Below are 18,245 nucleotides of genomic sequence, written 5' to 3' on the forward strand. Positions count from 1 at the left end.
GCCAAAAGGGTTAAGCATTAGCCCAAAAGCACGGCTAGGCAAGAACAAGCTCCATTTGTACCCCCGGAGAGGCCTGGACAGAGGGAGGGGGCCGTGACCAACTCCCTCTGATCAACACACTCTTTACTCTGGACAAACACTCCCACTCTAAAGTACAGGAAAAAAGCAATAAAAAAAAGTAAACGCTAACGATCCACTGTCGTGGGAATAAACATGTTAAGTGTAAAAGTCTGAATAAACAAGAAAGAACAACTGCTGATGTCGAACGAGACTGCAAGGCGATCGCCGTGATCAATATAGTGCTTTTTCTTCTTTTTCTTTGCCTCGTCTTGAAAAGAAACTCTGCTTCGGGTGTCAACACAAAGGGTTTGGAGAATAACGGGGATGTTGCAAAGCAAAGCAGGGGAAAAAAGTATCTGAATCACTGGGGCGGGTGTTTCCCTTAAAGTATGAATTTTTGGCGAAGATAAACAAAACCACGAACAATATGTTTATGTTCCAATATACTCCCATCACACAACCTCAGCATTGATTCAGAGGCACAGCCCTGTTTTTCCTCTTTGCATGCACATCTCCAGAAAGAAAGAAAAAAGAAACTGAGGAGTCCTGCAGGGGGGGGAAAGAGCATTGTGGGTATCCGTGCCACTTGCCTTTTATAATCACAGGAATTTAAATGGAAAAATGCTTGCAGAGGGGGGGAGCACAATAACTGGATTCTAGTTTCACCAACCAGGATGTACAGAAGTGTCACACAGACACAGGTCCTTCACCACCGAGGAAATTATCACTCACAATAATTTCCCACAAACAAAACAAACAAAAATACAGTAACAAGGCACACTTTATTTCGTTATGTATCTCTCCACCAGTGATGGTGTATGTTCTCGTGCCCGTGTTTTGCACTGGGCTACTTTTCATCGTTTCTTCTTCTTCGTCTTTTTATTTATTTAGCAGAGGCAATTAGGGGCCGGGGACACGCTGCAGAAATCTACATGAATATTAAACCTACACTAAATATAACCACGTGAGAACTGGGTTAGCGTGGGGCCCCGTGTCGCCACAACTATCCCCGACAATAAAACATGCAGTGGATTCACCTCTGGAGCCAGGCTACGCCATCGACAATTTAAACACTTTTCTTTTTTTGGGGAGCTGGAATTAATTCAGTGAACCGAGCGTAGCAGCAACATCCAGCGCGTGCGCATAGAATACAAATTTTTTTTTAAAGGGAACCGTTATCCAGATAATACAGCACGTGCCTGACCTACTTTATCGTGAATAAAAAATGTTTTAAAAAATATTATTTTTAAAAGCTGCAGGCGATGTGAAGTGAAGTGCCCGTCGGGAAGCTAGCGGCCCGGGCTGTAACTCAACATGTCGCCGCCGCCGCCGCCTCGGAACAACAAAACAAGCGCCCCCGCCCCCCCCAAACACTGTCCAGTGCAACTCCTGCGCGGAACATAACAAAATAAAATATTAAAATATACATAAAAAAGACACGTTACCTGCAGTCCTGCCAAGACCAGCAGCAGAAACAGAGCGCTGCCCTCGTGTAGTGAGTACATTGGTGCGCCCGCGACTGCTTAACGTCCCCCTCTGCTCGCTTTACGGAATCCGTGTAACCCCCTCAAAAAATAAAAGGGGAAACACAAGGGTATGGAAGAAAAAAAAAAATCAAAACAATATCCGTCAAAGCGTGGCCGCGGTGGGGAGAGAGAGAGAGGAAACAAAAACCACAGGTCCCTCTACGACAAAGGCAGCAGGAGGAGAGGTGGTGGTGGTGGTGGCGGCGGCGGCGGCAGCATGTGGCAGCCTCCTCCTCCGTCTCTTATCCAGTCGGTACTGAGGCAGCAGCGCGGTGCCTGGTACTGAGGCTGCAGCTCCCTCCCACTCAAACCTGCACACAACACGAAGAGGGAGCGAGAGAGAGGGAAGAAGAAGAAAAAACCGAGTCTATGAACCGCCCATCTCACTGTCTCTCCCTACTGGTCACACAGCCAATTTCACTGCAGGGACGCAGCAGCAGCAGCCTCCTCCCCTTTGTTAAACCTTCATCCCAAATGACACAGTATTATAACGTTCACACATAATAGTCATGTTCACTCACAGTGTGTGGCCGTCAGTGGTAAAAGTTCACGGTGGTCTTGGCATATATTTATGGCATTTATATATATTCATTTATTTTTATTTATTTTGCCCTAAAGAGATTCGTAAAAGAAATTTTTATCGATTTGAATTAATTAATTCATACGTATTCATTTTTTAAAAAATTGTTATGGTCATCATGGGCTATTTTGTATATAAAATGCAAAACTACTGACACAGCCTTTGGTGTGTCCCCGATTTTAATGACACCGTATCAATAACAACCGATCGTAATACGACTCGTCGACGGGACCGAGCTGTCCTGTCCCAGTGCAGATGAAATCATCTTCTCCCCGTTTCGGATCACAACACCCTGCAGTAGTTTCTCAGCACGTTAAGGTCAGTTTGAGGTCACCGTTTATTTGCTCACGGTCCGGTTTCACTTACTCTCATGTTGGAACGGGGCTGGCATGGAAAGACCAAACGAAAAAAGCCAGACACAACTTTGCAGTGTTTGCACCTCGTCACGTGCTCTACTCTGGCTGCCCGCGTTTAAAAGCGTCTCATTCGGAAATTAACGTATAAAATAGTTAGCATTATTTCTGATACACCGGGTTGTAATCTATTTCCGTGTTTGTTTTTCATTTAAATTCTGTGGTTATTAGCGGCTGACTCTCTGAATGTCACAGGCATGAGCAACTCAGGATTCAATCAGTTGTCTCTCGGCCTGCATAACGAGTAGCTGCTATTGATCATAAGGTGGGAGATTTTGATCACATTGCCCTGAGATAATTGCTGTTTTTAAGGACTAATAATAGTCAATATGTTGGTGCTAGATCTGTGTGTATGTATAATTCTCTCCCATGCACACACACACACGCACACACACACCACATTGCTACAGAAGAAGCTCGCTGTTTCACACACTATCACTGTGGAATTGTGCATTCATCTTCACTTAATCCTCGAATCCGTGAGAAAAGCTTTTCTCATGTCGCACTAAAATATGCAATGAATAATTCCCCAACATTATCTTCTGATGTGATACAGGCTGATGAAGGTTAAATTACCCTGGTTGTGCTGCTGACATATAATTACCGAGAAGACGGTCCCGTGGAAGAGATTACATCTGTGACACCGAGATATTTCAGTTTGGCAGACAAGAAAAAGAAAACAAAAATGTTTTTAAAAAATATATATATATATACTTATTCCATTTACAAATAATAAACAAGGGCTGAGTTTTTGTTCACCTCCTCCTGGGCAAAGTGTTGTTTTCCAAGTTATTGGCGTTTTGTGGCCCATGCGTGTATGTGATGGGATTTATGCTGCTCCCCTCCTCCGACAAATCAAACCATCCGGTCCTGAGAGTGTCTTGTCATCCTAAACAAACAGTGAGCACTATCACATCCCGCTTACAGTCAGTGCACACACACACACACACACACACACACACACAAACACACAGGCATTTGCATCTCAAGGCCCTCCTGTCACTTAACACTTATGCCATTGATCAGCAAGCCCGATCATCCACTTTCCTATGTTAATAATCAAACTCTCTATGGCACTAATGAATGCAATCAAAAGAGAAGAACATTAGGACGTAAACATAATTAAGATAGCATCAAACAAAGCCTGTCTCATGTCCACTTTCCCCCACAGCTATTCAGAAACTTGTTTGGCCCATCGCAGTCAGCTCCAAAGTGCACGTTGGCAGCATTGGGCGAGAGATCAAACCAAATGACCTGATGATAATTGACAGCGTGTTTTGTTTAAATGTATGTAATCTAATCTAATTGAAAGTGGGATCAAAATGCTGCGGAGGCGGTTATCTTTCATCGGCACTTGTCTAGAAAAGAGGGGGAGGGGCGAGGGGCGGGGGGCATTGGTGGGAATTCAATTTGGACCTGGTGCTTTCAATCAAACAATATCATGTTGCGTGATTCATACGTCCAATCTGAGCGACCCGCCCCCCACGCCCGCTCCCCTTCTCCACGTGCAGCATACACCTGAAGTTGGCACGCTCCAAAAAATGTGCAACTAGAATGGGCACTCGGTAGAGCGCATACCTTCGCTATCACAAGATTGGGCATTGAATTATGAACATGTTGGAATTTGTTGCATGCCAATTGGATACAAATTGACCGTGCTATGGTAAGAAGAAGATTTTGAACTTTTCATGACCTTGACATTGACCCGATCGATCCCAAAATCTAATCAAATGGTCCCCGGATAATAACCAATCATCCCACCAAATTTCATGCGTTTTAAAGAAGATGTTGACCTTTACATGACCTTGACCTTTGACCCGATCGATCCCAAAATCTAATCAAATGGTCCCTGGATAATAACCAATCATCCCACCAAATTTCATGCGATTCGGTTTAATACTTTTGGACTTATGCGAATAACACGCATACAAATAAATACATGGCGATCAAAACATAACCTTCCGCATTTTCAATGCGAAGGTAACCATGAGGAGAAATGTGCAATTCGAGGTCGGCGGTGAACACATTCTCCGGGCTACACAGATAGCGCTGCGTCGCGGGGCAATGTGCGAGTCAGCCGCGTGATGCATGTCGGTCCCGCTGCTGACGCCGCTGTTGACTCCCTTCTAAGCGTCCGTGTCCAAAGGGCTGGAGGGGGACCTCCATTCAACACCTCCTGCTCCGCACAATTGGATGCTGGCGTGGCCATGATGGCACTGAGAGGAGAGAAGAAGAAAAACGGGCGAGGTCAGCAGCGCTTTTACATCCGCGGCACTTCTTCATGCTGACTTTGTGTTGATACAGGAATATCACACGGTTCACACTCTGCTCCCACATACTGCAATACAGAGCTCAGGCGTTGCTGCCGAAAGCCAAATATAGATGGCGACGCGCACGCAGCCTCCTGCTCGTGAATTTTGTCGGCTGCTTATGTAAATTGACGTGTGGGGCCAGAGTTTTCTGAGTGTATTCTCTTTTGCTGTGAACACACATATGTTGACCCCCCCTTTCAAACACGGCCGTATCACCCGTGACAAGTCAAAGGTTGCTTTGCAGCAAATTAGTGACTAGAAAGGGGCGACCTCGTCCTCAAAGACATCGTCAATTCCAATCAGGCGCCATTGTCACGCATTCAATAACAGATCTCTGAGGACCACAGTATTGCTCTGATTATTCTACTCTTGTGCCAGATTGTCTCATTCAATCTTTTATGCCATTCAAACAATGGAGCCAAATAGAGCTGTGCGTGTAACAGGGTGCACACACACACATTTGTGTAAATGTATGGTGCTTGACGTTGTGTCTGGCTTTTTCTCAAAATGTTCACAGCGAAACACGAAGCCTGGCGTGTTTGAGACAGCATTGCGCAATCACTTTGCGGAACATGTGTAACCTTAAAGAGGATCTGATTATATTGTATTATACGCAAAGTGACAGTGACAGAGATGAGCAATTTCCGCTGAGCGTTCTTTCCCCCTCTGTAATTTCTCATGAAAGGACGTGTCGGGGAAGACGCGTGCCGCCACCCCCTTGTCAACGAAGAAAAAAGGCAGAATGCTGCGTTGCGAGCTCAGGCGGCAGCCCTCGCAACGCCGACGGAGTCACGGGGCTCACACGAGTGTGCGTCGGTCCCAATTTACGGACTGTAGTTTTTCGCTCGGAGGCCACATCTGCCTGCTGTGTGCTGGTGTGGCACACAGATCTAATAGTGATTGATTGCCTGATTAAAGGAAATTGTGTTGAACTCCGGAGCAACCCAAGAGAGAAGAGAGCATCCTCAGCTAGTGATGCAATAAAAGTGAGGCTATTGATTTGTAACGGAGAGTGCGTGCAAAAAGCCGGTCGTCTCAATTATTCATCGCTCTCTCGTTATCCTGTATTTCCTTTCGAACCAATCACGCCTAAGAAGCTCGCTTTGCATGCAAATTGTTTCTTGTTTATTTGTTCAGCATCGTATGAAGTATGTAGCCTACTGTACTTATGATTCTAATATACAAGAGACGGCCGTGTAGAACAGGAGAAATTGAATTAGTCATTTTTTCTTTCTTTGATACATGAGAAGTGGTTGAGGCTGTGGTTCTGTGAGGCTGTACTGAGGCACAACTCAATCCTAATATTAGCATGCTAACATGCTCACATGCTGAGGCTCAGCAGGTTGTTTCATAAACCAAACTCAACAAATTCAAACTTCTACAAGCTGTTCATCCAACAATTGTTAAGAGTTGTCTGAATCAAGAAATCTCAACATTTCTGTAAACTACGGCATACGTCGACATTTCTGTACCAAAAATATGTTTCATATTAACGCGAAACTATTGACTGGATTTTAGCAGCAAAACTACTTGGCTTAAAAGCATTAGAAATAACATTGTGATGTGTTTTACAACAATAACGTAACAAGCTAACAGTGAAACAAGGTAACAGTGCAACAAGGTAACAATGAAACAAGGTAACAGTGCAACAAGGTAACAATGAAACAAGGTAACAATGCAATAAGGTAACAATGAAACAAGGTAACAGTGCAACAAGGTAACAATGCAATAAGGTAACAATGAAGCAAGGTAACAATGAAACAAGGTAACAATGCAATAAGGTAACAATGAAACAAGGTAACAATGCAACAAGGTAACAATGAAACAAGGTAACAGTGCAACAAGGTAACAATGAAACAAGGTAACAATGAAACAAGGTAACAATGCAACAAGGTAACAATGAAACAAGGTAACAATGCAATAAGGTAACAATGAAACAAGGTAACAGTGCAACAAGGTAACAGTGCAACAAGGTAACAATGAAACAAGGTAACAATGCAATAAGGTAACAATGAAACAAGGTAACAGTGCAACAAAGTAACAATGAAACAATGAAACAAGGTAACAGTGCAACAAGGTAACAATGAAACAAGGTAACAATGCAACAAGGTAACAATGCAACAAGGTAACAATGAAGCAAGGTAACAATGAAACAAGGTAACAGTGCAACAAGGTAACAATGAAACAAGGTAACAGTGCAACAAGGTAACAATGCAGCAAGGTAACAATGAAACAAGGTAACAGTGCAACAATGAAACAAGGTAACAATGCAACAAGGTAACAATGCAACAAGGTAACAATGAAACAAGGTAACAATGCAACAAGGTAACAATGAAACAAGGTAACTGTCATGATCTGGAGTTTGTGTTGTTTTGAAGTCCTTGTGTCGTCTGTCTCCCTGTGCTTGTCTGCCCTGGTCCTGATTGTTTCCTTCTGTGTGATTGCTGGCCCCGCCCTCATTGTGTCCACCTGTGTCTCGTTCCCCGTTGTCCAATCCTCTCACCTTGCCTGTGTATGTAAACCCTGTTCGTCTCATTCCCAGTGTGGCTTCGTACTGTTTGGTCCGCGTGTTTGTCGTCCTGTTCTGGTTTCTTGGAGTAAAGATTGTTTTGTGCAGTAATGTCGGCGTTTGGGTCCTCTCTTGCTGCGACAGCCCGGACTCACCATGACAGAACGAAGCCACCAATAATGGACCCAGCCTTCAGTTTCCGCTGCACGGTTCCTGCCTGGCCAGCTGACGCTCATGTTCTTCTGGAGGAGATGTGGGAGTCCCTCCGGGCCCTGGAGTCAATGACGCCGGTTCCAGCCCCCGATGTTCTGGTTCCAGTCCCTGGTGTTCCGGCTCCAGTCCACGATGTTCTGGTTCCAGTCCCCGGTGTTCCGTCACCGGCTCCATCCACGATGTTCTGGTTCCAGTCCCCGGTTTTCCGTCACCGGCTCCTGTCCCCGGTGTTCCGCCGCCGCCTCCAGCCCCCGATGTTCCAGTCCCCGGTGTTCCATCACCGGTTCCAGTCCACGATGTTCTGGTTCCAGTCCCCGGTGTTCCGTCACCGGCTCCTGTCCCCGGTGTTCCATCACCGGTTCCAGTCCCCGATGTTCCAGTTCCAGTCCCCGGTGTTCCGTCACTGGCTCCTGTCACCGGTGTTCCGTCACTGGCTCCAGTCCCCGGTGTTCTGCCGCCGGCTCCAGTCCCTGGGTTTCCATCACCGGTTCCAGTCCCCGGTGTTCCGCCGCCGGCTCCAGCCCCCGATGTTCATGTCCCCGGTGTTCCGCCTCCGTCCCACCCGGCCCCGGTTCTCCCCATCCCGCCTCCGTCCCGGTCAGTCGCAGTTCCCCGCCTCCCATCCCGGCCATCCCCGGTTCCCCGTGTCCCGTCCCGTCCAGCCCCGGTTCCCCATGTCTCGTCGCCTGGTCCCACAGGGCCCCCATCCCCAGACCCCGGTACCCCTGTGACTTCCTTTCCTGAGCCCGGTCCCCTAGCTCCCCGCTCCTGTCCTCCGGCCCGCCCTCCAGAGCGCGCCCCTCAGCCTGGTTATTGTCCTGCGGCCCGCCCCCCGGACTGCTTCTGCAGCCTTGGACCCTCCTCCGGCTCCCCTCCACCCACCCTTGTGGAACACTTGGCCGTCTGGAATTCGTCCCTTGAGGGGGGGGTTACTGTCATGATCTGGAGTTTGTGTTGTTTTGAAGTCCTTGTGTCGTCTGTCTCCCTGTGATTGTCTGCCCTGGTCCTGATTGTTTCCTTCTGTGTGATTGCTGGCCCCGCCCTCATTGTGTCCACCTGTGTCTCGTTCCCCGTTGTCCAATCCTCTCACCTTGCCTGTGTATGTAAACCCTGTTCGTCTCATTCCCAGTGTGGCTTCGTACTGTTTGGTCCGCGTGTTTGTCGTCCTGTTCTGGTTTCTTGGAGTAAAGATTGTTTTGTGCAGTAATGTCGGCATTTGGGTCCTCTCTTGCTGCGACAACCCGGACTCACCATGACAGTAACAGTGCAACAAGGTAACGGCGCACCCATGTAACAGCGCAACAATGAAACAAGGTAACAGCTCAACAATGTAACAGCGCAACTATTATTACTACTGTTAAGTTGTATTAGGTCATTTTGACTTTGCACATGTACATAGGGAGAATATTGATGTGTTATGAAGCATAGGGGTAATGTCTACTCTATGTATATGTCAATGGCAGAAGTAATGTTTATAATTGTATGTGTTTATGATTATATGTATGCCGCATGAGAATGAAAGTTAGTTTATTGTTTCAATGTTGACATGAGTTGGAAGCCGGTTGAAGTCCGTGACATGTGGGACTTTTATTGTGAAAAGGAACTTTCGTCACATAGCTGACGAAGTAATGTTGGTCGCGGGATCATGATGTTTGACCCGGCTATTTTATTACCTGTTTTATTACCTGTTTATGACCTGGCTGTAAGCCAACAGAAGTATAGCATGCTGAACTGACCAATGGAACTAACTTTTAGGATTAAGAGGTGTGGATGCCGTTACTAATAAATACTGGTGGAAAGGGTGAGTTCGTTCTCTAGATGTCGGAAGGTTACAAGACAGTTCCCTATCAGCTACTTTGCTGTTAGTCTGTGGCGTAATATTCCGGTCGGCCCTACGATCGTAGCTTCAATTTACTACTTAGACTTCTTGCCATTAAATATTGTTAAACGTATCTATCGGATTCAGATTCTCATTTTATATCGAGCACGGGACCTCCAGTTTGTACACCATAATACTACCCATAGTGGACTTTCTTACGTAACAAGGTCACATTTACTGTTAATTTCACACTAGACATGAACAGCGGTGTCCCAGGTTAATGCCTGTTTGTTTGACTCGGCCACCCATCCTCCCATCCTCCCTCTCTCTTTGTATGTACCCGTTACTATACCACATAACTTTCAATGACAACAGCGATGATCTGCTCTGAATTGATGCAATAACATTCGCACCTACGGGAAAACTAGAGTTAAAGGCCCTAAATCGTCTGTAACCGCCACGCGAGCGCAGTGCAGATCAGCGGCAGTGACTTGGGGCACGATCACATGCACTAAACCCACTAAGATTACAGCACACACAGAAAATAGTTATTTGCCGAGATATTAATGAAAATAATAAACGTTGTCGAGAGAACCGTCAACAAATAACCTCTAAAATATGTCTTTATTCGTTTTTAGTCACACGGTTTGAATCACAGCCGTTTTCCTCACTGCATCAAACAAGTACAGCAACATCTCCTTGTGCTCAGCATCATGTCATCCACACGAGCAAAGATGACCAAATCATCATCTTCCACTGTTCGATATTCCCGGCATAACATTGTAAAACAAAGTGCCTGTGGGGCCCCTTGGCCTCCGGAGAGCCTCTTTGGTTTCTTCATTGTTTGAGGCTCGAACTGTCTTCCCCCCTAATCACTATTGATCTGCGAGAAGACGACAAGGTCTCTGGTTGTGCCATCCTGTCTGATTTAGGGGCGGACCAACAGCCTGTCTGATTTAAGGGCGGATCAAAAGCCTGTGTAATTTAGGGGCGGACCAACAGCCTGTAATTTAGGGGCGGACCAACAGCCTGTCTGATTTAGGGGCGGATCAAAAGCCTGTGTAATTTAGGGGCGGACCAACAGCCTGTGTAATTTAGGGGCGGACCAACAGCCTGTGTAATTTAGGGGCGGACCAACAGCATGTCTGATTTAGGGGCGGACCAACAGTTTGTCTGATTTAGGGGCGGACCAACAGCCTGTCTGAGGGGCCGGGATGGATTCATATGAGGCGCTGCTGATCCACCCGAGGGCCTTCCTCAAGCTTCGCTTTGGAGGGGAATGAGCCATTGTTTTCTTTTCTTAAATATATAATCACAGAGGTAATGAGATTATTAGGTTACTTAAATAAATGCTTTATTTCTTTCTTGAATGTTTTGGTTATCTTAATGTGTTCAGCGGGGAGTTTAGTTTTCACATTTGTAATATTGCTTTCATGCAAAATGCACAGAAGCCTGATTACCAAAATGTTAAAATAATCACTGTGTGCTCAGGAAGGTGGCAAAGGGCCGCCTGGCTCGGCTGCATAAAGAGGTGCGGTGTGTTCATTTAAAGAATTAAAATCACGATGAAGAAAAAAGAAGTTAATATTCACACATAATAAATAAATCATGCATAACTATTATTATTGTTATTCGTGTTGCAGTTGCCTTTATCATAGTGGCATATCTAGCCATGTTTTTTAAAAACATAATACATAATGTACATTTATATGTTACGGACCAAACACAAACAGCAACATACTTAAGAACATTATGGTTATTTACGTTTCTTTCTTTTACAGCTGGCACCATCTTTTATTTGACACAACATACAATGTTTTAATGAGATTAATCTCACGATGAAAAAATATCCTAATCACAATAATTGCCATAGTACGTGTTCCAACACACTTGCCTGTGGGTATTAGTGTCTATTTTTTTCTTTCTCCCATTTAATGTGAAGAGGATTCTTTTCTGGTGGATAATGCCACATCTCCACAGCTCACGAGCAGTCGGCAGATCAAGGTGTCTTGTTTGGTTTTTCATTGATTCAGAAAACTGCTCCAAAATAAAACACCGACATACCAACATTATGGAACATTTAAAATTGCATTGCGGCCTCTTAGGGACCCTGTCTGCCTTGCAACCGCTGATCGACGTTCCACTGTTGACTTGACTTCACTTTAATTAGGAAAAACTCCCGCCAGCCATTATGATAATAACTAAATAATCAAGAAAAGATTGAAAAGTATTGCATGGGTTTTATTTGAGGTTTCCATCGTGGTAGCGTTGACGCTGGGTCAAACCAAAGAGCAGAACGCGATTTATATATAGGCTCGCTCAGAAGGGCATTCCACGGCCAAAGCAGCAGATGTTAGAGGCAGGCTGCTCGGAGCGAAGGGTGCCTCATTTGGCTCGCTCAGGAGGTGATCATGAGACATATTGCCTTTACTCACACCCTCCACACACACACACACACACACACACTCACGACGGCTCCCTTCCCCCGCTACCCGCTGGGGAATTTGGCGATGCAAATATCAAAGGGTCAGCAGGACGCCGCGCAACATCTGAAGTGAACCGGTCGAGGTATTCCAGGTTTCTCCCGGTGTTTGTTGGTGGCAATCGTGATATCCAAAGCCCCTTGGAGTCATGGCGGCACTTAATTTGGTCAAAGGTAAAGGCCGTGACCCCCCAACACACAGAGCAGTACCCTCAAACAGTACTTTTGAAACACTGACGAGGTGTGAGTGAAACTGTCGTTTTCAACATTAGGTTGAGGGTGCGTCGGGGCACGGCAGAGATGTTTGTTTTTTCGAAAAGAAATTCACGGGGATCACTTTTCCGACTCGATCCAGTCACTCAATTCCTCACTCACCTTTCTTGGTGCCTAATTGAGTTTCATTGATTTACTCCCCCATGATGCTGGCTTGGCCAAGTCTCTGCTGACCCTGCAGAAAAATAGCAGCCTGGCTGTCTAACAGGCACTATTCCGGCGACACACACGCACGCGTACGCACACGCACGCACACACACACACACACACACACACAGCAACCCCCAATACAAGCAGTGAATGATTGTGTCAGTGAGCTGGAAGTGAGTCAACCTGACGCTCCTGTGGCCCTCACAGCAGAAACCAGAGATTTGCGTCACAACAAAAGGCTCCGGCGAGAGGGGGAGGGGGGGGGGGGTTGTGCCCACTGCTCTGGGCTCGAGTAAGGGGGTGAGGGGGGCCAACTGGCGGCCATCAGGAGGCCTGGGGGGGGGGAGAACAGCCACTCATATGTGGCTGAGCAACCATGTGTCACCTTGAGCTCTCTGGAGGAGGTGTCCGGACTTCAACCTGCTGGGCCAGGCGGAGTGTGAAGGAGGAAGGAAGAGGAGGAGGAAGCAGAGCTAGGAATCCAACTTTCCGTACGCCATAATTATGACTAGTATGAGCGAGAAAGAGAGAGAGGGAGGGTCATAACTTGAAGAAAATTCAAGCAGAGTGAAAATGAAAAAAATAAATCAAGAAAACGTTCACCTTTTCAATTCCACATCCACCCATAAAGAAGGATAAGAAGAAAAGGACGTACCACGGAGAGAGCTTTGAGACCAACTGTGTCCTCATTTCCTCCTCTCCATTGCTGTCCCCCTTCTGCCATGCATTATAAACGGCTTATAATGACAGTGACAGCTCCTCAGGTGTGCAGCATTTTAGATTTGTTGTACAGCTCGCAGGCATTGCTGTCCCTCGCTCTTACCACCTGCACGGGCACACACACACACACACACACGCATACATACGCACACGAGCAGAAGTGCATACACAAACAGACACACACCCACGCGTGGACGTATTGCTCACAGCTGCTGTGTCAGCGGGACTCTGGAGCCGGAGAAGGAGGGGGGGATATTACATGAATCAGCCTCACTCAACCGGCATATTCACAGCGCTATGATCCAAAATCACAATTTAAATTGTGCTTTTATTGTTTGACTTTGCTTTACATGGGCCACTGGTGGGTTTCATGAACTCTGGTTTGTTTAATTTTGGATATTTTATTACATTTTAGTGGACAAAATGAGCCGACTTGCATACCCCCGCAGCACATCTTAAAAAACAACCTGAAGCCAGATCTTAAAATGGAGTTTCTATCCATGAGAGCAATAATGATGACACAAATTACACCCCAGCAGGACTTTAATGTTCTCTGTACAATATTCAAAGTATGAATATAGCAGCTCACCACTATTAGCTATGTATAGTGCAGTAATGTCTCCGATGAAGTTGCCCTTCCTCTGAGCTTTTCTGGGCTTTTGTTGGCGGGCAACATGAGGCGAGCTTACGGCCGCCGCCCCGCACCGCGCTCAGGGGTTCAGCTGATGACCCCGTGGCGAGCCATCCCACCTTCTGGTCAACGCTGTTCTCTCCCAGTCAGCACTGGTTGTCACTGTCTTTAGATGTAGCACCTTCAAATCAGCACATTACACTCCTAAGATCGTCTGTAAATACAGCTACTGCTTTAAAACAGCATGAACTAGAACGGGCACTCGGTAGAGAGCATACCTTCGCATATCACAAGATTGGGCATTGAATTATTAACATTTTGGCATTAGTTGCATGCCAATTGGATACAAATTTACCGTGCTATGGGAAAAAGAAGATTTTGACCTTTTCATGACCTTGACTTTGACCCGATCGATCCCAAAATCTAATCAAATGGTCCCCGGATAATAACCAATCATCCCACCAAATTTCATGCGATTCGGTTTAATACTTTTTGTGTTATGCGAGGAACACGCATACAAATAAATAAATAAATAAATGGCGATCAAACCATAACCTTCCGCATTTTCAATGCGAAGGTAATCAATTATTATATAAAAAAATATAACAAATCTGATCAACCCACTTTGGGGGTTGCAGTGCACGCCACGTTACCTGAACGCCTCCGGTTCGATGACAGCCAGAGAGGTCTCGACATGACATGTTGCTCTTTCAACCCCCATTTTATGTCTCCACACTGTCAAATAAAGGCCCAATGGAGCATTTAGCAGCTAAAGAGCTGCTTATTTCCCCCAGGAGTCGGAAAAGACTAAGGCTAAGCGAAACGGAGACAGAATATAAGTCTCTGCTGGATGTGTAAATAAGCAATGTTTGCTAACAAGTTAGTCTCCAGCAATTTATTAGGTTAATATACGTCAATGGTAGGTTTAGAGCTTGTCTTGTTGCATTTAAGTGGCCCAACAACATAAAACCCGGTCAAACAGTTATTGGCAAGATACAAAGTCTCGGGAGCCAGTTGCTCGGTGGGGTATGATGTTATTGTGGGGCACTGCTGTAAACCTTGTTATTTTTAATAATGGAAAAGCACCATAGAGCAACTGCATCATTAAAAACGTCAATGACAAACATTTTATGGTCTGCCCTTCCAAATCAGAAAGTCAGGACGTTGTCAAAGCTTCACTGTATTTACAGTCCCACTAAATTACAAACCAATCGACTATCCACTGTAATAAACTAGGTGGGGGGAACTGACCTTCTGTAGTTGTAAGTATTTTTTAGGATACAAATTGGCTTGTAAATCAACAGGAAAGACGGTGTGAACATGCCGTGTGGTGAGAGGTAGGAATTACGGGGCATGTTAAGAAAAGAAAAGGACATTCCTGAGGTGTTGATCTTGACAAGTCGCCTCTCATGGCATTTCATGAAGCGCCTGTTATTTCAGCAGAGCCCACGGCTTAACGCTGTAATTTGCTCCAGCTTTGGCTTCACTCTACCATGTAAATGCAATCAAGTTGCTGACAAAGTGTTTCTGTTGGCAGAGCAGCCGTTTGCCATTAAAAGAAATATATAAAGAAAAGAAGAAGAGAATCTGATCTCAAAATAGAAATATTAATCACTTCGCTGTGGGAAATTTACAGCGGGTCGCGACTTCACCTTCTGAAGCCGCGTGGATTTCAACCGAGGAGTCGCTTCTATTTACGTTTCTGTATTTTAACGCCGGTATTTCACAACCTAATCCGGTTTGACAGGGTTAATGCGGCGGGGTCCCGTGTACAGTGAGACGGATTGTCGACCTTTTGACACAGTCACAGTCAACTTTTAATTAGCGTCCGTTTTCACTTCATTTACTTAGCTTTTCTAACGCAGGCAGAATTTCCAAAACGTTAGATATATTCGATGTGATGTAACCTTAGCGGCTAACTGAGCATTAAACACGACATTAAGACTGATTGCCCAGCCTCACACATGAAAAGGTTACATCAACCTTCAATTAAAAACCCTCTTCACGATATGATGGTGGCCAGGTCAGGAACTGAAATATTAATGATCTATTTTTTCTTACTTTTTCACGATAGATAGGCGTCACCTTAACCCTCCTGTTACCTTTAGGGTCAATTTGCCTCATTCAATGTTTAATGTCGGTGTTCTTTGTGGTCAATTTGACCCCAGGCTGTTTTTCACTGTGTCAAACATATAAGAAATATCAACTTACCTCACACTTAAACTTGGAAAACAATATTAATTCTAATAATTTTCTGGAGGTTTTAATTGCTGGGGTCAAATTGACCCCAAGGGTAAAATATGCTAGTAAAGGTAACAGGAGGGTTAATTGGGACTTTGCTGTTGGAGCTTCAGAGGTCATGTCAGGTCATGTGTTGATGTGTATATTCTCCAAAGGCACCACTCTCATGGTGCAAAAGAAACCCACAAAGGTTGTTTTTTGTGTGTCTCGTTTGTATATTGCACAATTATTATTTCAATCAAGGACCGACCGAGAGGAAATTCCGATTTCTTTTCTTCTTTTTTATGCTATAGGTATCACCAGCTGTCAGTCGGGGGCTGCGGGCAGTCTTGGCTTACCCAACGGCGCTGGATCTCGGGGACTCTGTCGCAGCGTCTGTTGGCGAGCTCGCCAGGGCTCACGCCCCTTGAAATAAGAGTGGAATGGATCCTGACGGAGGAGCTCTTATGAATGTCACGGCCTCCTGAGTGCGGTGACAAATTGTATTGTGAGCAGAGTTTAGGATTCCAGTTGACAGAGTGTCATCTTGCATTAGCTCGCTGTAGATTGGCGCATCGGGCCAAACAAGGTGGCAGCGAGGTAGTCAGCGCGTGAGACGGCTCCCCTCCCGACGAGCTCGCCGAGAGCCGTTCAAGCGCCGAGAGGGAAGAGCCGGCGTTGCCAAGCGATTTTTAAGTTCTCCGGTTTCCGCATCGCTCGCTGTGAGCCGCATGATTTCTCATTTCCCCGGCACCTTTTCTTTTGAGCAGACGCACATATAAGTGCCATATGCTTTTGAAATTTAAGAACACATTTTTAGAGCCAACCCCGGAGAGCCTTTTTATTTCCGTCACATGAAAGCTAAAAGCTCCTGTGCTTATCAAACCTCCCCATCCACAGTATCAACTTGGCACAAGTGGAACATTCAGCCTCCCCACGGCATCATGTTGGAATCACAAGAACGCGGCGTTGGAAGCGAGGGAACCCAGCTGAGATGTACCCCCCCCCCCCCGTTGCCTGAGTTTCTTTTCTTTCGCAATTTCTTGAGCAAATTCTGGGACTATAAAGCAGCTTACGGTGACTGTACCTTCTTATTCCTTCCCCCGCTATGAGGAAACCTGTGGTCGACATTTAGTGCCAGCTTTTAGGAAACTTAGAAGAAAACCTCCATGCACGGCAACATCTGAGCTCTTTTGATCTCGCTTCGCTTCTCATTGTTCTTCTTGCAGTCACTCTCTTTTTCTCTCTCTTTCTCTCTCTCTCTCTCTCTCTAACTGTCCCGACTCACGGTTTCTTTGTGGACGGCTTTGCTCTTATGCTGCAATTTAAATTCAGAGTTTAATTAACAACAGTTAATAGAATTCTATTTATAACGTGTTTTAAGCTATTCGGTTGCATATTTTTTTTAAGTCCTACTGTAAATGCAGTGAATCACCTTGTGACAACCTGTATGATTACTTTTAGGATTACAATTATTCATTTCAAAGGTGTGTTATTCCTGATGCTTAATCCCTTTAAGATATCATTCTTATTTCATTTATTTTATGAGATACTGAAGACTGATGAGATGCTGCCTCTTGGTCACACAGGGCAGGAAGCAACTTTGTGACGTCCTCATCCGGCTCCAGCAAAAGCTTTGAGCTGGGCATGTTCTGTCCTCTCCCAACCTTTGCTGGGAGTGCAGGAAAAAAAGAGGTCATATATGTGTCCGCACATGCGTGGGAACCCCTTGTAATCTGTGTCGTGCATTAGTTCTTCTGGGTCTCATCAGACATCTGAGATCCATTCAGCCCGCTGGGTGAATATAACGAATGCTATCAATAGGATGATGAAAATCGTCCTTGCAATATTATAATGTTAATTCAATTTGTACTCCCACTTTGCAATTTGAAGGGACAACGTGGCGTCTCCCTGTATGCAGAGCAGGGGGGAAACGTGTTATCTTATAACGGCTAATTAGATTTATTATGTGTACAGTGGCATGTTTAACAGGCTTCTCCTACCAGTGTCCTTCATGGAGCGCACACTTGTTTGTGATTGGGCCGACCGGTAATGCTGCCAAGGGAGTGGAAACATCTGGCTGCCTGCGTCTCACAGGGCTCCTCAATCTTGTCAAAAAGATTTAAAAAATGTGTGTCTTGATGTTTGGGCTGAAGTTAATTCTCAGTGAGGACTGATTTCCTTTTTTACCACAAAGCTGTTGGGTAAACTAGTCGGGTTTAGACATGTGCATATCTATCTGTGGGGTGAAACAGTGGAATATTTTAACTGATGACATCAAACAATGTAAAAATCTGGTGCTATTCAAGAATTTTTTTTTAAACATGAAGTATAGAC

General features: G+C 45.4%; 1 protein-coding gene across 2 annotated transcripts in view; it reads right to left on the reverse strand.

The window, feature by feature from the left end:
• LOC130198549 (cadherin-2-like) overlaps nucleotides 1–4,413 on the reverse strand; it is an 82,420-nt gene extending 78,007 nt beyond the window's left edge. The window contains exons 1-2 of one of the 2 annotated variants that reach the window (XM_056421744.1): nucleotides 3,339–4,413; nucleotides 1,506–1,897 (exon numbers count right to left, since the gene is read on the reverse strand). In XM_056421744.1, the coding sequence (XP_056277719.1) occupies nucleotides 1,506–1,565 (60 nt within the window). In that variant the 5' untranslated portion in view covers nucleotides 1,566–1,897; nucleotides 3,339–4,413. Of the gene's footprint in view, nucleotides 1–1,505; nucleotides 1,953–3,338 lie in introns of those variants that run through there. The other variant, XM_056421745.1, reaches the window with a different exon arrangement.
• Nucleotides 4,414–18,245: the final 13,832 nt, after the last annotated feature.

The sequence above is a fragment of the Pseudoliparis swirei genome, chromosome 8 (genome assembly GCF_029220125.1).
Source record: "Pseudoliparis swirei isolate HS2019 ecotype Mariana Trench chromosome 8, NWPU_hadal_v1, whole genome shotgun sequence".
Classification (NCBI taxonomy): domain Eukaryota; kingdom Metazoa; phylum Chordata; class Actinopteri; order Perciformes; family Liparidae; genus Pseudoliparis; species Pseudoliparis swirei.